Source organism: Anomalospiza imberbis, chromosome 15 (assembly GCF_031753505.1).
Source record: "Anomalospiza imberbis isolate Cuckoo-Finch-1a 21T00152 chromosome 15, ASM3175350v1, whole genome shotgun sequence".
Classification (NCBI taxonomy): Eukaryota; Metazoa; Chordata; class Aves; order Passeriformes; family Viduidae; genus Anomalospiza; species Anomalospiza imberbis.
In genome coordinates this window covers 13,352,548-13,375,172 of record NC_089695.1, presented here as the reverse complement: position 1 = coordinate 13,375,172, position 22,625 = coordinate 13,352,548, and the positions used below count along the sequence as shown (strand labels likewise).

General features: G+C 45.3%; 2 protein-coding genes across 2 annotated transcripts in view; both read right to left on the bottom strand.

Moving 5' to 3' along the window:
- Window positions 1–5,363: 5,363 nt before the first annotated feature.
- Window positions 5,364–11,633, bottom strand: SAP30L (SAP30 like). The gene is made up of 4 exons (XM_068205978.1): window positions 11,313–11,633; window positions 9,439–9,561; window positions 7,705–7,803; window positions 5,364–5,758 (listed from the first exon to the last, which is right to left on the bottom strand). The coding sequence occupies exons 1-4, from the start codon at window positions 11,496–11,498 to the stop codon at window positions 5,630–5,632; spliced, it is 537 nt and encodes a 178-aa protein (XP_068062079.1). The 5' UTR covers window positions 11,499–11,633; the 3' UTR covers window positions 5,364–5,629.
- A 3,486-nt stretch (window positions 11,634–15,119) lies between these two features.
- Window positions 15,120–22,625, bottom strand: part of GALNT10 (polypeptide N-acetylgalactosaminyltransferase 10) — an 82,124-nt gene continuing 74,618 nt past the window's right edge. Inside the window, exons 11-12 of the mRNA XM_068205977.1 lie at window positions 21,584–21,733; window positions 15,120–20,882 (exon numbers count right to left, since the gene is read on the bottom strand). Of these exons, the coding sequence (XP_068062078.1) occupies window positions 20,715–20,882; window positions 21,584–21,733 (318 nt within the window). The 3' untranslated portion in view covers window positions 15,120–20,714. The remainder of the gene's footprint in view (window positions 20,883–21,583; window positions 21,734–22,625) is intronic.

Here is a 22,625-nt window from a genome sequence, read left to right as displayed (position 1 = left end):
AGTGCCACTCTCTGCTCCATGTCTGCAGTGTTTTCAGCCCTGGGGAGCTGGGTGGGAAAAGGCAGTGAATCTGAGAAGCCTGGCACAAAACATCCACACAAAGCAGGACTCCCTTGGCTCTGGAACCATCGGTGCTGAAGGCAGAAAGGCAAACAAGGGAATTTGGGCCTGGTTGCTAGATAGATCATTTATTAAAGTGAAATTCAGAATTTTATCTTTGTCAGACAGTACAGAGTTAAAGTCTCATACACAGTGGAAGCAGGACATTTCCTACACCTCAGAGAAATGAGTTCTACAGTTTTTGCTATAAGTTACTAAGTTGCTTTAACAATACACAGCTATATTACACAGTTTAAAATACAAGGTGTCCAAAACATTTGGCATAAGATCAGCACAACACATGGAGGCCAGAAACAGAAGAGGGAACACAGTTTTCTCTCCCAGTAAGCCTGCCAAAAGACTCCAAACCATTCTGCAAGTTACCTGCTACCCACCTCCCCTGCAGTAGCTGTGGAGCAGAGGTGTGGGTAGGACAGGAGTAAACCCAGCCCTGGTAAGGCTCAGGTAAGCCAGAGGCTCCTGGAGCCTGCTGATGTACAGGATGGCCTGCAGAGCTGCTTGCAAGGGAAGTTCAGGTTTAAAGCAGGAGCCCCCACCTCACTCCACCCTTTATTCAAGCATTTAGTTCATCCCAAACAGCTGTGTTCACAAGCAAGTCAAAAACAGGAGACCAGGGATAGCTGTGAAAAGTGCAAGGAGTATCTTACATCCTAACAGTTCATTTGCACTTCGAAAGTGGAAAATGAGAACTCCCTAACTTGATAAGCTAGAGATGGTTAAAGGGCATCAGTGACACGAGGAGTGAGGCAGCAATAACATTCCCTCACCTTTGGGACTCTTCTGTCCTTACTCTGGGCAGCACAAGGACTCCTTTTGGAAGGGAGGCCACCTTGTATTACCCACATTTCTAAACTGTAGAGACAAAGTGACTCTAGTGCTCCAGGAAGTCCTGCGATCTGCGAACTTAAACAAAGAGTCCCTCAGCAGACCCCTCCTCTCCCCTCTAACTGCAGTTCCTGCTGAAGATCTCCCATTGGTATTTACATTTGGCTCAACCAAAAGATGTAAAGTGCACAGCTCGCCCTCCTCCCCCTCTCATAAAACATCCATCACAAGAGCTGACACAGAACAAATCTCCCTCCACGCTGCTGCTGCTGTGGAAGTGTGTTTTGTTCAGTCTCCCTGTGGGCCATGTCCTGCTTCATCCTCCCTGTGCCATCATGACCCACATGAAAACTCCCATTTACTGTAGATTATTTCAGCTCTTGCGTTCAAAGCCTCTCTGAACCCAGCTTGCACTTTAGACTCACTTGAAATGCCAGGCTTGACATGTTCTGGTCAATTCTTGCACCCTGGGGTATCTAGTAGTTTACCAGCCACATTTCTAAGGAAAACTAGGACACCAGAATACTGGAGAGAAGTGGTACAAAGCTCTGCTTTTCTCAGGCTGAGCATCTAAAGTGCCTGGCAAAAGAAACATTACTTTTTACTGCAACAGTTTACTTCAGGTTGATATACAATAACCTTTCAGATTATGAAATTTTGAAAACTGCATTCTGACAGAGCCTCCCTGGATGTGTTTGCACTTTTCAGTCATCAGGCTGCTACTGACTTGAGTCTTTGCATGCTTCCAACTCCCCTGAGTTGAGCTCAAGCCAGTAACTACCAGCAAAGATTTCTTCTTATTCCCTTGAAGTGAGCAGAGGGTCAGCATACAGGATGAAATTAACCCCAGAAGAGATGTTTCTGCATTATTTGGATTGCATACTAATGGCTTTGGATCTATTCAGAACTCTAATTAAGTTAATGGAACTCTGCAATGAGAATTGAGCTAGGCTATGGAATTGCATTAGGCTATATAATGGCTGGAGACCTTCAGAGACAATTCCTCTGCCCCAGGGTGAATGTCACCTATGCAGGCTTGTAAGAAATAAGCTTCCACTATTATAAATAGAAGATAACATCTGGTCATCCTCCATGCCCCCAAGGCTTGTGCTCCATGGTTCAAAGCTAGACAGAATTTAAGGCCCATCTGTGAAAAGCAAAATGCAAAAAAAAATCTCATACCAGCCAAAGCAATTTGGGTCTTACACCTTTCCAACAAGTCCCATCTAAAAGTGCTGAAAAAAACGTCCCACCTCATGGCTTCACAAGTGTGAAGTTCAAACACATTTAATTTGACATTTAAAAGAAAAAGTTGGAAAGTCTTTTTTTTTTTTTTTAACTTGGCATGCAGCATAAGGAATCGAACACACAGCACGGTATCGTACACAACGACAATTGCATTGTTGCGTTTTCTGGTTATTAGACACTAAATGCTTTTCAAGAATCACAGGCACCCTGAACATGGATATTGCTACTGAATTGACGTGTGGTTTCAGTTCATAGCACGGGAGCCAGCAAGTGGCTGACCCTTCCAACAAGACCATCAGCTTTCTGTTGCTCAAGGTGTTTTGCTCTAGCTAAGTTGAGAATAAGGTAATAAGGCATTTGCAAGGGGTTTATAAGGCCATGGGGTCTGACAGCCAAAGATTCTTCTGTTTCTTTGGTGTCTTGCCTCCAAGCTTTCCACCTTATAAACAACTGCTAATGGCTGGTAAACATCTCTTCATCATCACACTTCACTAAGAATTTTTTTTTTTTTCAAAAAAGTATAATTGCTTTAGAAGTGAAACCAACAAGGATCACATTTAACATCAATTGACTATTTCAGGAAAAAAAGAAAAGAAAAGTTTCCTGGATACCACCTCGGCGCAAAAGCATTCCAGTGAATACACCTGAACAGATGGAACCTGCCACCATATTTCCTTGAAAAGAATCATTTTGCTGCTGGCTACTAAAACACCCCAACAGATTTATTTACTCTTAAAAATAAACCAAAATAAAATACAACCACAAAAAAAAAAAAGTAAATCCCAAACAAACTACATTTTTACAGTTTTGGTCTAGAATCACAGAATCACAGAATCAATTAGGTTGGAAAAGACCTCTGAGATCATCGAGTCCAACCTATGACCAAACACCACCGTGTCCATTAGACCATGGCACCAAGTGCCAGTCTTTCCTTAAACACCTCCAGGGACAGTGACTCCACCACCTCCCTGGGCAGCCCATTCCCATATTTAATCACCCTTTCTGTGAAGAAATTCCTCCAAATGTCCAACCTCAACTTTCCTGGTGCAGCTTGAGGCAATTTCCCCTTGTCCTGTCCCTGGTTGCCTGGGAGAAGAGGCCAACGCCCACCTGGCTCCACCCTCCTGTCAGGGAGTTGCAGAGAATGAGAAGGTGCCCCCTGAACCTCCTCTTCTCCAGGCTGAGCAACCCCAGCTCCCTCAGCTATTCCTCAGAGGATCTGTGCTCCAGATCCTTCACCAGCTTTGCTTCCCTTCTCTGGACCTGTTCCAGCACCTCAATGTCCTTCCTGAACTGAGGGGACCAGAACTGAACACAGCACTCGAAGTGTGGCCTCACCAGTGCCCAGTGGAGGGGAAGAATCACTATGAGGCATAACCCTCTCAACTCAGAAACTCATTTTCCCTTGGTAACATCCTCTGATTACATGAGCACTTTGAAGGTTAGCATGCAGTCAGAGAATGTACCCTTCTAACCATCTGTCCTGAATGAGAGAAGCCAGATCATGTTGACTGATGTGGGAACTACTCCACCCTTTCAATAAGGAAAGGACCAGCACAAATAGGAAATTTTTAAACATTCATGAAATACTGACACAAGACATTCTCTCCTCATTCCTTGAACCTCTCTCTTGTATGATGCTCTAAAAATCCATACAGAATTGAACAAGGAAATGCTGAAATAATCACACTCCCAAGATGTCACAAATGGGACATGTACCATAACAGAGTATTTCTGCCTATGACACAGGACTTAAGACATGTTGACATTTGTTGAACATGTTTTTGGAGTATTAGCAAACAATTCAGAGTGATGTGAACTTGCTTTAAACTGTGACTTCAATTTTGAAGAGACCCTGGGAGAGCTTTAACAAGAGCTTCACTAAGTGAACCCTCCATGCCTTACAAACACAATGCAGTATTAAGCTGGGACCATGACCAGTGTGTTTAGCTCTTAAACAAAGCTTCATCCAGTTTTGAAATAATAAAACCTGCCATTCACAAAATGCTAGCTGAAGTTTTCTACTGTTCATTTCGTTGCTTAAGGCTTGTTAAGAATATCCTCTCTATGTGGAGTCTTGGCATCTTCTACCAGAATGGAGACACTGGTCAGGACAGCAAGGAAACAGAGCGGTGCTTTAAATCATGAGATCCCCTGAAGAGAATTTGAGGTCACCGGAGAACAGTCAGTCACAACCAACACTTTTAAAAGCTCCTTTTGCCAAAATAATCACTGTATTATCTGTAAGGACACCTCGGCTTTAAATAAAATCAGGGTGATCTCCTCCTACAGTGCCTTGTCAGGGAGCACCAGTGCCCCCCTCACTCACACAGCTCTCATGAAAGCACATGTAATGTTCATGGAAGGAAAATGCTTTGATGCTTCTTGCCCATTGCAAAGGGAGATGAAATGTATGATGAAATGCTCCAGTCAGATCACTGCCCTGGTTATGGTGCCTCACCCATAAATCTGCTTTGTACTAAACAGAGCCCCTGAATGCACACAGCAATTCTGTGACACCTGCTAAAGCTTCAGTATAAAATGCACATCACTTGTGACCAATACTGACCTGACACAGAAATTAAAAGACTGATGTCTCAAGCCATTGTTTCAGCTACCATCACTGAAATATGCATAAATCAATTAAATAAGCACTTCTACCAACATGATCAGACACAGCAAATAGGTTGTGTTTGCCTTAATACCACATTCAGAGAAATGCAGAAATTTTTAAATGCTTACACAAAATTTAATTAGTGACTCCTTGAAAGAAATTAGAAAAGAGACCGCAGAGAGTTGGTTGGCATCTGTGTCAGATGGGGTCGGAGGAAAAAAATGGCAAAAAACCCCATCAATTTCAGACTGGTCAAGTAGCATTCACTGGAGTAGATCTGGTGAGCTGGAGCATTTGTAGAAGTTTGGGACTTGAAGCATTGACTCAAGGCAAGACAGAGCATGTGTAGGTGAGCAGCAAGCTTCAGACAAACTTCTGACCCATGCACCTTGATAATGAATTTTATCTCTGCTGCTCTTCCAGTCCTGTACCAAGACAAACTGCATGGTGGTTTGTGATGCAGCCTGAATTCAGTGAAAAAAAATCCATCTGGCATTTGAACTGCACTGAGACGTAGATTTCCAGAAATGGTTTAAAACAGCAAGATGACAAACTCCACAGTTCTACAGATTTATTTGGTTTCCCCATTATCCTCATTTCTTTATTCCAGTATGACTTTGAAATGAGGGGAAGAAGTCTTCGGAAACATGCTGGGCACATGTTTTCAAATACTCCTCATAAGAATGTCTATATTTTTTTCTGTCATCCAGACACTGCATTTAAAAAAAAATTTACAATTTACTTTAACAGTTTTTATAAACCTAAAATGCACAATACCACATGTTCCTTCAAGGTCTCTCTTATCCCAAGCCTTGTTAATCTTCAGTCGAGTTGTTTGCTGCCTTCTGATTTCTGGTCCAGCCTGCTCTTGTTGTTCTTCACCATGTAGATGAAATATGCAAGTGTCTCCTTCTCATTCACTGGAATATTCCTGAAATGACGACTGACAGTCTAGAAGAACAACAGGTAAAGAGACCGAAATGCTGAAATTAAAAACTAGAAATAATGAGAACAGGGTTTCTCTTCACTTTCCAAAAACGATTTTATGGCCACTGAGCACATTATCCTTTGAGTGAAACATGCACCAATTCCAACTGTCAGTCCTCATTTACCTCCCTCTCTCTTTACAGCTGGAATGTGTGTATGAACATAGCATAGCCTTGCCATGTCAGCAGGATTTGCAGCCAACCTACAAGAGGAATTTGGAAGCCAGAATGTCCTCCTGCCAAAGCAGCACAGCTTCTCCTCAGCAACATTTTGTGCTGAGATTATTTGGTGAGCGAGTTTTCCCTGCACCTCCGTGTTTTGAAGGAGAGTGTCAGAAATACTGCAGCACTTTGCTGTGTGAACCAGGTGTAGCAAAGTTTTATCCAAAATCATTTCCTCTGGACTCTTAAGTTTTCACTGAAAGGAACATCAGGGAATTTGCAATGGGAGGGTTAGGGTTTAGTTAGGGCTACCTCTCTCTGACAGTAGCATAAGCCATGAAACATTAGCTGCTTTTTCCTTAGAAAGTGAATGTAGAAAGCATGCTAGAGCTGGACAAGATCTGCTTCTCACATAGAAGAAACTCTTTTTTTGGTACCCAACATAGCTCTAGAACAGGATTCTGATGCAGGTTGAGCAATAAGTCACTCCAAGGACATTTATGGAAACTTGAGTTTCCCCTACAGTGAGATAGCATGAGGAGTGTAAGAGCCTCAGGCAGCAGTGATTCAAGCATGGGAGCTGGATGAGGATCCAGTGCAGAGTCAAAGCTATTCAGGCTTCACAGGAAATCTAGGAACTATGTGACAGCTTTAAGTTAGGCTCCCTTTATTTTCCACCTGCACAGTAACTGATCTTTACTTTCCTCTTGGGTACATTCATGGTAAATTCCTTAAGCAGGCAGTCCTTCATGGAAGGAGGAAGCTGACAGACATGAATTGGTTAGTTAAAATATGACAAACCAGGACTGCTAATGAGGAACAACCCCACCCTACTTTGTTCAACTTACTCTTACATGCCCTACACTGCACATTCTCTATATTCTATATATTCACTTCCTGGTTGACTTTGAAAGAGAGAAAGACAGTGTCTTGCTGACTGTTTTGGTCTGTCGGGTTTTTGTTCTTTAAAGCAAAAGTAAAAGCAAACCAGACAACTGTCTGAGTTGTGAAAGTCACAGCTTACAAAATCAACCTCAGTACTAATCAGCAACTACTACAGTTTTTTCAAGTTTAGAGAAGATTTTTCCCACAGCAAGGCTTCAGATCAAGTCAGGAAAGAGAGCAGAGCAGAAGCACAGCAAGCACAACTCGCCCAAATACCAGAGAGATACAGAGAGTTCTTATGAACAAATAGCCCATATGGTGACAAAGCAGCACAGGCCCTTAAGAAGAAAGCCTTTTGTAACACGGAATCATGAGGACAAGGGAGGGAAATAAAGAATCTGAATCAATGGACAGTGATGCTGCCTTTAATAATAAGCAATTCCAACGAGTTCAAGTGCCTGTGAGGAAAGAAAAACTAACAGGAGCACTTAGGGACACGATTAGTGGGTTAAGTCTGAGTTTCAGCTGAGCAGACATCCCCAGATAACACCAAAAACTGGGTCCTGTTTCTGTTCCCTAAAGGGCACCAACTGGAACTACGAAAAAGGTGGGAAAGGAAGCAGAGACGAGCAAGTTACTAAAACAGTTACTTTCAACAGCCAGTGTCCGTGCCTTCCAAGCCTGCCCCAGGTGAAAGCAAGCAGGCAGCTTTCTGCTGGCATCACTCCCTGAAACCTTTCAGCGGGCACTTGGTCCATACCAGGGAGTCACACAGGTGTGAGTGCCCCACAAAACGTGCCCTTGAACAGAGGAGATAAAAAGTTTTCTTGCAACAGAGATAACACCACCGCTGTCCTCACTTACTTCTGCAAGCTGAGCCTTGTTGAGTCCAGGCCTAGTCTGCAACTTATAATGTCTCTTGTAACGTCGCAGGGTGTTCACTTGGAGCTGGAACAAGTCAACCTGGAAGTGATGAAGAGAAGAGGGCATGAGCACTACCTTTAGTTTCTATGAGTAGTTATTTTATCTAAAAATATCTAAAAATAACGACTTCTTCCTCAACAGGACTTCTCCTTGCTTGCATTCAGAACCACACTGGCTTGTCTTACTGACAAACCTAAGTATATTTTGTATTTGTTAATGCTAAAGGACCAAAATAGCCTCAGGGAAATAGACATTTTTGTTCTGGTTCACATGCTGTCAACAGAATTGCTGGCCAATTTCTGCTCTCAATTACACCTCTGCAACCTCCAAGCAAAGGGGAACCTTTTGTTCCCACAAGGTTTAAAAAGCTCACACATGAAATAACAATTTAGCAGGCACTGAACAAATGGCTTGTGACATAAAACAGAGTACAGAGATGAAATGAAATTCAAATACTTAAATAGGAAGTGCACAGTTTAGAAGCAAAGGGGGTGGTGGCGAGGTTACAGCAGGGAAGATGAAGATCATGTGGGAAATGCCAAGTTTCAAAGACAAAAGGAATCTCTGCTGAAAACCGAGAGGGAAATGACATTAAAACTGACACGGTGCAGAGTTCCCTGTTCAGCTGGGTGACGTGCATCCATCAGGTTTCAGTCACCAAATACTCTGTGTACTCTACAGCACCAACATTTTTAGATGCCAACTGGGTCTTCAGCAATCACCCTGGCAACTACTGCAAAGCTTGAACAGGAAAGTTTTGATGGAGAAGCTTGCAGAATGGAAACATGAACAGTGATAACAAAAGGTCAGGTTATCTTAAAAAAAACCCCATACCAAAAACTTGCTACTCTTTCAACACCTCCACACAGGAGGTGTGTGCACCAGCTTTGCACCAAGATACAGCTTTGCTGGCAAAATGAATCTTGGTGGCTTTTTTTTTTTTTCCTTTCAGAAATAAACAGCTTTTTGCCAATAGGGTTGGCATTTCCAGCAGAGGGCTCTGCTGACTGTGGCCACGCTCTGCTTCTCTGAACATCACCTCTGAACAACTTTTGCCATGTCAACAGTACCAGAAACATCACTGAAGCAAGTGCAGCACGCAGTGGCACAGAGAAAGGATTATTCCAGAGTTCTCTATCACAGAAAACTTCCCCCAGGCCTATCTCCTGAAAATAAAAATGTGTCACGAACTATTTAAAGGTAGTTTTAAATAGCGCTAAAAAATACCATATATGCAAATATCTGGAGCAGCTCAAAATCCATGGGTATCAAATACCCAATCAAAGAGAGTGACCTACTGAATTCTGCAGTGTATTTGCAAAATGATGCATACTAATTAACAAGGAATTATGTTGGGGCATCCGACACCACCAAAAATAACTTATTTTTAGACTTAAAAATAGTAACAAATACAATTTTAGCTGTACATACACAAAGCTGTGAAGTTACCTTATCACACCTCTTTTTATAGAAAACTTTACATGGGCAAAGAACTCACAGGGGAATGAAGAAAATTAGGACACCACACATTAGAAAAAACTCCTCCTGGAAAGTGTAAGTAACTCCACAGCAGCTTCAATGGCCTTGCAATTTAAAATATAAATGTTTTCTGATACATGAGAACATCCAAGTGAAACTTTAACATGCTAAGAACTGGTAAAGCAGCCCACAAACCTCTGGAACATCCGTGTCGTGCTCAGGAGAGTCACCTCCATCATCGCTCGTCTTCCTCTTCCTTTTGTTCCGAACGCTTTGAATGAAGTTCTTGTGAAAATCACAAATATACAGATGCCTCACCTGAGAACCAGAAGTGGTGAAAAAGCATTCAAAAAAGATACTGTGAAACAGCATCCAACAGCAGCCACTTTGACACCATTGTCAGGTGCATCCCTCAAGACTGGCGTGACCGACTGACATCAAGGAATTTCTAATCTTAAATCCCAGCCCTGATATCACACTCTTTATTCAGAGATAACTTACCTTACAAAGACTAAAAGCAAAGAAAACAAAGAACTCAAGCTTCAGCTGAATTGAACCTCTGCAGATAATAAATTTCTTTTTTATGGCTGCAATCATCTGTCAGGAAAAAAAATGGGTGCTTGTCTGGAGGAAGTGCATTTATTTCAGGACTTACTAGCAGGTATCTACCAAAAAATGTATTATTCTATTCCATTCTTGTGAACTTTCTGGCTTGAATGGTACAGAGGATTATTAAGGCAAGTGTTTCAAAACCTTGACAAATAAAACTTGGGCTGATCACCTCAATTAAAACAAATAGACCAAATGCAGAACAGCCGCCTTCCTACTGCTTGTTCAGCAATGGAACCTCCCTTTCAACAAATATAATCTCACTAGAGTTATCAAAACAAAGGACTTCAAATGATCACAATTATTTGGTGTCTATAAGGCAAAATATCTACAGATAACACAGGCACCCTACATCCAAAATCACTCCATGCAGCCTGCTTTACACTTTCCCTTTGTTCTGACTGCATTAGTCTGATTTCCCCTTTTTGTTTCTAAAGCCTGGCATCTGTCAACAAAGACTCATTTCTAAAATGCAAGAAATTACTACGCCACTAGACAAATCTGCTGAGAACTACAACTGGGAGAAATGCTCTATTTTTTAAGAATACGCTTCAAACTGAGTCACTTTTCCCGTGACACGATGCATTTCGGCTGTGCAGAAGGGACCCAACCAACTGGGGGAGCTGCCAAACAGACTGACTCAAAACTTCACCTTTTTTTTTTTTTTTTCTTTTGCTTTGTTTTCAGTGGTTTTGATCTTTACAGATCAGGCGAAAAAAAAAAAAAAAGCGTGCAGAGCTGAATTCCGTTAACGAAGTCACTTCTGAGAAATTCCTTCTGTGATCTGCTCTTCTCTGCCTATTTCTCTGCCGGGCAAAGAACCAGTTTCTATCTCGAGCTGACAGCTGTCAATGTCATTAGGCAGCAAAGCGGGCCCTTCTGTGTGTGAACAAGCCCTGCTGAAGAGGCAGCACATCTCGGCTCCAGCTCGGTCTTTAACCTGCTTCACCACAACACCAATTCTTACCAATTAAAGAAGTAACGTCAGTGCCGCCTGACTGAAGCAGCAACCACAGCGCTGTTTTCACCTGACAGCACCAGCCTTTCCAACCCGAGAGCGCAATGGGAACAGCACTGCTGCCTCCGAAGCACTGACAGCTCGCTGCTTTGCCTCCCTGCACACCACCCGCCTCCCAGACACGGCGTTTAGGGCTTTAGCTACGTTATGCTTCAGCAGGCGGGCAGTGCCACAGGGAAAAGCCGGCTCTGCACCCGGGGAACAGCCGGGTCCACCCAGGCACGTCCTTCCCTTTCCCGAGCGCTGTAACGCCGAGGATGGGCAAACGCGGTCCGGAGGCACCGTGTGTGCCCACGCAGCCCCGGCCGCCCGGGAGCTCAACTCGCCGGGCGGATCCGCATCTCCCCGGAGGCACCGCAGTGCGGTGGAGCCTGGAGCCGGCCCGGCCGCCCCTCCGGAGGGCTCGGCAGCGCCCGGCAGCCCCGGCCGAGGCCGCACTCACACTTTTGTCGATGTCCAGCTTCAGCTTCTTCTGCGAGATGCTCTTCTGGATCCTCTTGCTGAAGGACGCGTTGCCGGCGGGGCGCACGCAGCGGTCCCCGTCGTCGATGAGGCAGCAGCTCTGGCCGTAAAAGGGGGCGGCGGGCGGCCCATCCCGGCTGTCCTCCTCGGTGCTGAACCCATTCATCGCCCACCTGCCCGCCCCTCACCCCGCGCGGGGAGCCGACAACCGGGGGACCAACCGGGGGACGAGCCGCCGTCACTACCGCGCCCTCGGGGGGACCCCGCCGCCTTCGCGGGGGCCCCCCACTACGGCAGGGGAGGGGACCCCCCCGCCGCCGCCGTCGCTCAGCGCTGCCCGCGGGTCGGGCCGGGCCGGGGCCCCCAAGCGCCGCCGCCCGCGGGGAGCCGGGACCGCGCAGCGCTCGCACACACAAAACCGCCTCCCCGGCCGCGGAAGTCCCGCCCCCGGCCCGCAGGCGCGCCTCTGATTGGGCCGCCCGGCTGGAGGGGCGGGGCGCCCCGCGCCGCTCCGAGCGCCGATTGGCCAGAGGAGCTGCCCGTCCGCCGCCGCCGCCCGGCCCCCGCAGCCGGAAGGTCGCCGTGAGGGGCGCGCGGAGGGAGCAGCGGCTCGGCCCCCGCGGCCGCGGGACCCGGAGCGGCCCCGGCCGCTCCCTGCGCTGCTCAGCGGCTGCCGGGCTGCTACCGCCCGCAGGAGGCGGGAGGCGTTCCGGCCCCGCCGGCCTTCGGGCTTCCTCTGCTGCCGAGACGCGCACGGGACACCCGCATGCAGCGGCGGGACCGCGGGTTCCTGCAGCCGCACCTGCACCGCTCCTGTGGCGGACCTGAACCCGCAAGAGGCCTGGAGCTGCGGCTCCCACCCGGCCCGCGTGCAGAACTCGGCTTGGCACAGCCACAGCTGCGTGTTGCTGGGTCCGCACCTAGGCTGGAGCTCCTGCTCAAATGTAATTTCTTATGTTATAAGAAATACAAGACTTTTTTTTTTTTATTATTATTATTCCCTTGATCGCAAGGCAGGGATAGTGAAAAGATGGGACCTGGGGAAGTGTTTCTCAAAGCAATGTGACTTTAAACTTCGCATTTTTCATCTTCAGGAGAAAAAAAAAAAAAACAAAACCCAAAAGAGAACCCTGAAAAAAATGACAAAACCCCCCACCCCAACCCCCAAATCTCCCCAAAAATAAAAAATAGGGGAGAAAAAAGGAGGCGATAAAGTGGGGGTGGGGTAGGGGGGAGGTGAAAGAATTCAGTTCTTGCTGATTTGTGAAGAAAAGATGTAACTTCTGGAAATGCTGCGACTTCTGTAATACCAGACAGCAAATGCTATTGTCAGAGGTTCCTGAGCAGCTCTAAAAGGAAAAGGATTTCATCTTCCTGAAGAAAGGACTTTCTGCTCAGACAGAATAAAGGTTCTACAGACTAAAATGACTTCAAAGCCTGAAATCCTGCACATGGAACAATGTGCGTGAGCTGTGCTCAATCACACAAAATACCTTTGTGCAAGAAAGAGACTCCTTAAAGCCCTTGGTCATCAGCTCAGGCTCTCCACGCAGTAACACTGCCAACCAGTTCTGCATGCTCTGCACGAGGCAACTGAGAAAAGCCAAAATCTGTGTTTTCCAAGCACTCCTCACAATACCAAACAAGCCTCAATAGATCTGGAGGGCAGAGACTTCATACTCCTCAACAGCCCCGCCTCTTGTCGTGGCTCTTACCGCGGGTGCCCTGGGGCAGTCAGTAATTTGTGTTTGTGCATGAGAGCAGCGCAGAACCACAGTGCACCCTCCTGGGGACACGCTCCCTCCGAGCCGGCCGTTCTCACGGAGAGCTGGTGGAAACAAATGACTTCACCCACAGAGCAAACGAGCAGTTAGCAAAGAGCAAAGAGATTAAAATAGTAAAACAATACGGCTTATAAAAGCCCCAGACCAAACTGATTGGAATCTGCCTGCCTGAAGTAATGTCCTCCTGGCAAAGCCATACAGATATTCCCTTGTTTTGGGGAAAGGGAAAACACCAAGAGGCTGACCGAGATCTCAGAGCTGCTGATAACAAGCTTTCTGGCTTTATCTTAACATTACCAATAAAAATCAAATGGCTGGCTGAGGAAATCTTGCAGGATTATCTTGACACTCAGGAAGCCAAACCCACAGACTGTAGGGATAGATGATAATAACAACAAGCAAGGAGATAAAGGGGAACAAGCAGAACTTCTTCCTGTCCCCTTGAGGACGAGATTGTGCAGGTGCTCTCTGACTGTATTTTTGGAAGAAACAGGCACCTTAAGTGTCAGAACAGGCTGGTACTGACCATCAGATTGTATTTCATCTTGGGCTGCAACCTTTCATCCCTGCAGATAAAAAGGTTTTAAGTCCTTTTGCACTGCTCACTAGGAGGAAAAATCCAGCTTTTGTCACTGTCTGTTTGCTTATTCGATGCTAATTACTTCCTGCTCAGGCAAACACGATGACACCTTTTTTTCATCTTACAAAATAAAAAAAAAGCATGGAGGTGTTTTTATAATTGCAGTTTCTTTCAGCATATTTATCCTCATGGGAACCTCCAGATTTCACAGTCTGCTAGTCTGGAACAAGCTTTCTGCAAAATAAACTGCCTCATCGAGACCTTCTTTATTAGGAATCTATCACTAACCTGATCCAATAATTCTTTGTGGGAGCTGCAATGAAGTGAGAAACAATGTTTCATAAACCCATCAGTACCCAGGCAGCTTTAGTACCTCTGAAGCAGTAATAGCCTGGCCATCCCAGTCAGCCTCTAATCAAATTAGGGGAGCCTGTGCAGGCCTGTAAATCTCACCTGGAGCACCACTACCCTCTAAAGAGAAGTCAGTGGTGTAACTGTCATGTGGAACTTAGTATTTTAATGGAGCCATTCCGGGGGCTCAGGCTCAGGACAGAAATACTTCTCTCCCAATGGTCTGTGCTGCTTGAGATGTCCTGGGAAGACGGTTTTTTTAAACTTTTCATCATCAGAAATCAGACCATTTCCTTCTGCAGTACCTTGGGGAGGCCAATGAAAACACTGCTCTGGCACCTTCCCCCAGACTCCCACTCTCCTCAGCACTTTTCTAGGGTTGCACATATTGAACCTGCTAAAATGCTTAAACTGTCACAGCTTTTGGCACATACTTACCCTGGGCAATGTTCCCGTGGCCAAGAATCACAGCACAGTCTTCCCTGGGGATCATGCCTTGCTCGTCCCCCCAGGAAGGCTGCTTTTCCCACACACAGATTTTCACACATTTCAGTGTTTGTCTCCCATCCATTTTCCCCCCAATGTTTTTCACCCAGTGGAGCTGAGTAAAAAGGAGTATTGAGAAGGCCACTGAAGAAATGAAGTGGTGACGGTAGGAAGCACTGAGGGTCCTGGTGGGAACATGAGCTGATACACTTGTCTTGGGCTGAGCCTGCTCTCCCCACGTGGAGATCAGAACACAAACAAGGCCATGAGCTGTTAAAGCCCACACCTGCAAACCAAGGGGTGGGGATGGATCTCCCAGCAGTAACTCCCAAGGCCAACAGGCAGAGAAAGAAGAGTCACAGCCAGGTTTTCTCCATTCCTCTGGGCACCCCAGTGTGGTCCTACCTGGGCACAAGTCGTCCACTACAGCCGTGGTTCCTTCAGGATTGCACCACTGGGCATGGAGTGACAGGAAACCTGTGCTGTGGAAACACCACACCAGGGCAGCTGAGTTTATTCTCACAAGTAGAAGAGAAATCAATCACTGGAGCAAAACAGGCGGGGACAGTCACGTCTGCGTACACAGTTTTCAGAAAACACATTAAAAATTTATTTTAAATATATTATAAAAGGAAGTCCATTCAACTTTAAAAACACTAGGCATTCTATCAATGATTCCAAATTTATGAAAGCTACTACATTAAAGTGCTACAAGTCCTTTACCACCCCCAGATATTAGGCTGTTGCTCCTAATACGCACAAAATAAATACACACTGATTCAAGAGGCACCATCCAGTTTTACAGAGAAATGCATGCAGTACAAGGTACGGACAAACTTAGACCTAATCACCAAGATCCTAGAGAATGCATTTTGAAACCAATTCCCTTCTCCACCCTAGAGGCTAAAGCTATTTGTTGCTGTTATTGTAAGGGCTAAGGTTTCAGGCTGTTAGCTTGATCAGTTTTTATCTTTTTTTGTGGTTGAAGTTCACATTTGTTTGCTCACTACCAGGGATTAAGACTTTTCTCCACGAGTTGAACTAGTATAGTTAAAACCACATTGATCCAATGGCTTTATATAAAACTCCCAAATCACTCACAACTGCTGGAATAATTTAAGTCTTTTGGGTCATACAGAAGCATCAAGAAAGCTCAAATGCAGTCAATTAAGGAGTGTACTCAGCCAGCAGAGGCAGAGTCAAAAACAGACACAGGCTTTTCATTAGGGTTTCCATGATCTATCATTGCTTAGTTCCATACAGATCCTCCAAGCTAAAGCATGGCACTACAAAGTAGAAATCAGAGCAGGAGGTGAGCTTATTTTGGTTACACTTCAAATTTATAATGTGACTAAATCAATCTGACTGGTTAATGAGGAATATGAAATGAATTGATGAGTCTGTGTTGAATGCTGACAGCAACTTCAGATCTCATTTCCCATTCTCCACCCACCGCATCTCCCTCCACTTGAACCAGGTGAGGATTTCCAGCTTCTTTTAAAATCTGGACTCAACACTCATTAGGTCAGAAAATAAAGCACTTAAAAGTGAATCCTACACAAGCTGGGAAATCGCAGCACACACACCTTCCTTGCTTAAGTAACAGGCCATGGCAGCCAGGGAGCAGCACCCAGTGCTCCTGACTCACAAGCCAGCTCCCCTTTGCTGTGAAACCACCCAGTGAATCCATGAACCCCAGCAGCTGGAAGTGGATGTGGGATGCAAGGTACACGTGCATCACCTGGGCTGTTTCACACATGGCTTTTCCAGGGCTCCTGTGACTGCAAGCGAGACAGGCTGACTGCCAGAGGCTGGCTGTTCCCTCCAATCAATTCTAAGTCCCTGTCTGTATCCTGAAAGACAATTTAGAATAAAATCTTCTCCCTTTTCACCTGGCAGTTCCATGATTGCCCAATCTGACTATGAGGAGACGTCTCCCCTGGGTGATGTGAGCCAGCAGAGCTGCTGTCACAGCCCTGCAGCAGCTCCAGAGCACTGTGCTCCTGCAATGCTGCTGGTGTGCCTGTTTGACTCTCAGGTCACTGATCTCAGTGCAGCAGGGAGAAGGAAAGTTTGCTGACTGGAACACTCCAGTAGTAAAGGAAAGCAAAGCCCTGTGCACAGACTGGTGTAAAACCAACCACGAGGAAAGTCAGGCTGAGAAATTGCTTTCTTGCTACTTCTGCATTTGAGATTTTAATACACTCTTGAAAAAGTTTCCCATTGATGGAAGACATCAACTTCTTCTGAAAGACACTTCTGCTATAGATTTATATGCTTTTGGGATTATTTGTGATTTGCATACTTAGAAAATAAAATGCAGGATCCTGCATGCCAGTGAAATCATGAGCCTTCTCCATGAGGTGAAACATCCAGCAGCTAACCAAGACATCTTTCAGTACAGCCTCAGCTGTTACAGCACACCCAGAGGAAGCTGCCAACCTTTCCAAGTCTTCCTATCAGGAGTGACAAACCTCCCCAGAGTCATTAACCATATCGATTTAACAGAGGGAACCCAGGAGCTTCTGAATTACTGTTGTTCACACAAATTTTGCACTGAAAATCAGACATTAAAAAAAAAAAAAAAAAAAAAAGCCACACACAAACCCTGCAGGAGTCAAGCTTTCTCTTACATCCTTATCCCCCCAACCCCTTCCACTCTCCTCTCTTGTCCAGCAAGGCACTAGGAAATGGTTCAAGTTTAAGCATTTGCTGTACATTTACATTTAAAAAGGCACATCTTTATTTTAATGATGCTGTATTCCCCTTTCAGGAAGGCTCACACTTTCTTCTATTGTGGTTTGAAAAAGAGAATTAATTTCCTAGGTATGAGAAAAGACACCTTGCACACATGAGAGCCCCAAACCTATTTACTGTCTGTAGGCCTTAGAGATTAGCACCAGTATAGATCAACAACAGCTTCAAGAGCAAATCAAAGTATTTTTATGCAACATAACACACACCCTGTTGTCTGGGATTCTGATACTTAAAAGCAGCAAAACTTACGCAGCCACAAAGAGAGGGGTGTTTCAATACCTTTGGGGGGAAAAAATGAAAACATGTATTTGGCATCAGATAATCACCAGTATTTAATCTCCAGTCTTGACTTGCATGCAGATGTGAAGATTTGATTATGTACTCATGCTTTAGTGATTTTGCTTACAAATAACCAAAAGTAATTGGAATAATTAACCAGATTGCCCTGCAAAGGCTCAGTTAAAGATGCAGATGATAAAATACAGCTTATATTTCTCAATCAGTGGATGGTTGGCTAATATTAAGTCTTTACATTAGTCAACAAAGCCTCTAGGGTACTGAAAAGTGTAACTGATGCAAATAATTAATAGCTCAAAGCCCAGTGAGCTAGTCAGAAGTGTACAGAATTTGTGAGGCTCTTGCCACACTCAGATCCCAAACCTTCAGAAAAGAGATCAGCCACACTGAGATGGACCTGGTACAACCACTGGCACTAAATCTCTGGTTTCTGTGTACTGGTAGTGGGTTGTCAAAGAGGAATTGCCTCAACTATTGCCTAATCTGTTGGTGCAAGCTGCTAAGAGCTGACCTTTCTCTCCAAATTAAGATTAACAAGTGGTAAAAGACTTGTTCATTGCTGCAGCTCTCTCTGAAGGAAGAATCCAGTGAGCCAAGCGAGGGCTCCCTTCACAAGGTGAGCCCAAGTACAAAGCAAGCCATGCAGTTCAGAAAGCAGAAGGTAATCCTCTCATTAGAAAACTAAGACACACAAAACTGCAACCTGCAAGCAGAACAACCTACAGTCCATTTATAGAATATGCTGATTGTGTCCCAGTTATAAAAAACTAGCACTGTTCATGGACAAACAGCTTCTTGTTCCACAGGCATTAAAACATTCATAAAGACATCTAGTCAGGCCATCTAGTGGCTCCACAGTCAGCACTACTCAGCTAATGAGAGCATTAATAACTTAGGGAAAGCAGCAGTCAGACACAAAGTGCTGGAAGGTGACTCTGGCTCCCACAGAAATGCAAAGGGATCCTAATGACAGACATACTGTAGTAACTGAGAACGTAAGATGTCAACTCTGCTTGAAGCTGGTCTCACTTCCATCTAATACTGCTGCACAACTATCCTAAGGGAAGTCTAGGGCTGTTTTTTCTTTCTTCATTCCCAAAATCTTAGACATCAAAATTTGGAAAGCCTGGTCCCAGCTGCAAATGCAGTGGCCATGTTTCCTGTTCTCCATGACTGCATGGACCAGCTAAGTTGGCAGGAAAGGTCAGACGTGGCCTCAGCTGTGTGGATGAGAGAGGTGGAAACGATTCTGAGCCTCCTGCACAAAACTGGAGAGTTTGGGGGCAGACAGCTGTGTCCTTGTTTGCTCCCAGCTGCCAGGCACAGCACTACATGGCCTCCAACACATCTGAAACGTGGGACACAACCCTACAATTGGCAACAAAAAGGCTTTTTGCTTCTGGAGCTCTGCAGAGGGAGCTACCCTGCTTGTTTTGGGACACTAGGGTAGCAACTCCTTGCCTTCACATGAAAGACACCTCAGAGCAGAGCTTCCTGGCCCCTCTGAGGAGGGGCAATGCTCATCAAGCATCCCACAGGGGGGGGTCCCATCCCCATCACCCCAGAGCTGGGTGCCTGCTACCTACTCTGGCAACACCCCTGCATGGGCAGCTAGGCGAACCAAGGAGCTGGGCAATTCCTGGCAAAGGAATCCTGTTTATTAATTTACACAGCATCTGTTCACTGCATCATCATTCACAGCTTTTACCAGAGAATGTCACCGCTCCCTTCAGTACACGACTAAGTCAGGGGAACCAGTAAATGTGTTTTTTCAACAACTTCATTTGAAACCCGATTTTTTTAAAATACTTGCTTCAGATAGACTTGAACCAATGATCCTCCATTCATTCTTTAGTGTCAGTACATTCCAGCTCCTAGGATGAGACAATCCTGGTTCACTGTCTGGCAGATCCCACAGCCAAACCAGAAGGGGTAACACCTTGCACTGCTCACTCGCTGCACAAAAGAGAGGGTACCAAGAAAATGGGTCAATCAGTCCCACATCTCTGCTAAAGCAAATAGATTTCCAGTCACAGTAAACTGTACAGTGCTGTGGGTGCTGGGAAATGAGGAGAGATTAATAGCACGTTTCCACAAGGCTAGAACATCACTGACCACAGGACTCAAGAAACTACAGACTGATGAACAAATGGATAAAGACCAATGGCTAATCTCAGCCCTGACTTTATTATCCTGAATTAATCTGCTCACACCAACTGTAAATTAACTTAGCCTTCAGACCTCTAAAGGAAGAATGGAAATTGTCTTCACACAGTAGATTTAACTCAGAAATCCTAGAGATGTCTATGCTAAAAAGGTTATAAGAGGCAAATTTGGAACCTGATATCCAAAGGCTTTTAGCATAAAGTCTTCATCTTTAAGAACTGCGATTATTAAAAAACCCTCTGCTAATCTTTCACCTTGAAGATTCAACAGCGAGTGACAAACTGACTGCAAAGTGAATGGACCAGAAACCCAGATTCCTCATGGCTAATAACAACAGCCATATTCCCAACACTTGGCTGCACTTCCACTAGAGCTCATTCCTTCATCAGAGCTATGATTTGGAAAGTAATAATACTCAACCTGTTTGAAATATATTTGGTTCAGGGCAAAAAAATACACATTTCATTTTACAATAATGGGCTTTTTTTTTTTTTTTTTGATTGGAGGCTTAAATCTTGTCTTCAATATTTTACTTATATGGAGTTTAGAAGATAAAGCACCTATTTGGGAATGCTTCAGTGGGTGGTATAGCAGCTACAAAAAGTCCTGCAGGGTCCTGGATAACAAAATCATTTAACACTAGACCCCAGTGGGAAATAAAACAAAAAAGGTAAAAAATGAAAAGCGCCATTTGAAACACATTCAGACTCCTCTAAAAACAGAGTTTCTGTTCAGTCTCAGCACAGAAGTGGCTCTGGCAAAGCCTTTAAAATTCCACCATCCCCAGAAGAGAAGGATGCAGCATCTTCACAATAAAGACTGGCCTGCTAGTTGACCTTCTCCTGAGATTCTCCCTTTTACCTTCATTAAGTGTTTAAAAAAAAGTATTAAAAAAATTTTTTGTAACCCTCCCCAGTAAAAACTATAATTGTAAAATATATATATTTTTTCTCTCAGTCTTTTAAAGATCAAGGTTTCTGTTAAATTTTTCCAAGATGGTTGAGTTTGTGTGTTCAAATATCCACTGCTGTGTTGGAGATGAAGGATTGCAGCTATTCATAAAGATCTTTCGATCACTCTCACTGCAGTCCATACAGCTGCTGCTGACTGGGTGGTACAGGGTCTTGTCCTGGAGGAGAGAAATTTGATGTGAGGTTGCTTAAGTGGAGAAGAAAAGTTGTTTTAAAACCAACAGAAAGAAGTCTTAAAAACCTAGGCAAGCTATTATGTCACTTGGGTGTATCTGAAGTTGTTCCACACTTAACTGGTTGACAAGTGTCTGGGTTCATTCCCACCCCTTCCAAGAGAATGCAGCCCAATCCTCACACCTGCACTGGGACTCTCTAAAGCTTCCCAGGGGCTCTTGCTGGAATCCTGCTGCATCCCTCTCAGGCACTCTGCCAGCAGATTGCAAGGACTAGGACAGGGCACTTAGACAAGAATTTACTTACCTGTGGCCTACAATGGCATTGCTTAGTAGGAGGATGAATAAATCCTTATCTACTTTTGGCAGGACATTGCAGCTCAGAACAAACCACTCTCAGAACACCTCTGCAAACAGAAGGGTGTTGCATCACCTCACTGTCAGCTGTGGGCACAGAGAGTGTCCTCTGCTCAGGAGCCCCAGGGTCCTCACCTTTCTAACCAGTGAAACAGGGGAGTCACCTCTTTTTAATCAATGGTACAATGACAACAGGCTGTCTGCAGATTCTCTTATTACAGCTACATTAAGAGAAGGAATAAAACATTGTGGTGACATTTTCAGGAAACGTAAGCGCCTCAGGCAATTTGACACCTTAGATGAGAGTACACCCACACACACAAACTCACTTTTCGGTATCTCCAGAGCTGGTTCCCCTTCATTCCATGACAGTCATAGAGGGTCACAGGGCTGCTGTGGGAAATGGCATCAAAACAAAACTTCTTGGTGTGCTGAGGATCCCCTGGACGGATGTCCTCTCTCCAGCTGAAGGTGAATACCTGTCAGGACAAACAGGACCCTCACGATGGCTGGTCATAATACTTTCACCGGCAGAACGCTGCTCCCTGTGCCCACAGGGTGGGGATGGCTTCCAGGGAAGGACAGTATCTTCTAGAGGAAAAACTCCTCCTGCCTCTGGGGACAGGGACTGCTGACCAGGGGACTCTGTACCAGCTGTCACACAGCATGTGAAACAAGACTGTGCTACTGCAGCCAGCCATGCTGGTCAGCCTGGGTACTAGAGCAGCCCTGGATGTCTCTGCAATGCAGACATACATCAAGGATTAAGTGAGCAGCTGACCAATTACAGCCCTTCCCAGCCAGCAAAAAAAGCCAGAGAGCTCCAGCAGCTCAGAGTTAACGCTGGCAGTGAACACCAGAGTCTGCACAGGCAGCCTGCAGTCACCTTGGGAAATTGTCCCACACTCCTGGGACAAGAGACCAGGAGCCACAGCTTCCCACCCCACCCACAGGAGTGCAGGAAGGGCAAACACTTGGGCGTTGCTTCCTGATGCTCCCTTCTACTGACCTTACAATGAACTCTCAGCACTCTCAGGTGAAAAGGAGGGACTGTACAGAGCAGAGGAGGAGTTTTAACTCTAGTAACTGAGCACAACCTATGCCTGGCAATGCAGTGCCCTGATGAAAGGGCAGCACTAGCCCATGTGCTTCTGCAGGGCTGCCAGCCAGCACGCTTCCCTTCCAGTCCCTAAGGAAAAAGCTGTTCTGGAGGCTCCTTTGGAGTCAGCTGGAGGAATAGTTCTCCTCAGAGATCTCTCATGGGGCACTCAGAAAGGCAAGTAATGATCAGGGTGCTGCTATTTGAAGCAGTGTGGCCAAAAACTTTTGCACAAAGAAACTACTTTGTTCTTGGCTGTCTTTTAAATCCCT

Coding starts and splice junctions, on each gene's coding strand:
- SAP30L (XM_068205978.1), bottom strand. CDS start 11,498: ATGAATGGGTTCAGCACCGAGGAGGACAGCCGGGATGGGCCGCCCGCC. Junction 7,804..9,438: donor ACGACACGGATGTTCCAGAG/GTTTGTGGGCTG, acceptor CATCACTTCCAG/GTTGACTTGTTCCAGCTCCA. Junction 5,759..7,704: donor ACAAGGCTCAGCTTGCAGAA/GTAAGTGAGGAC, acceptor TTGTTCTTCTAG/ACTGTCAGTCGTCATTTCAG.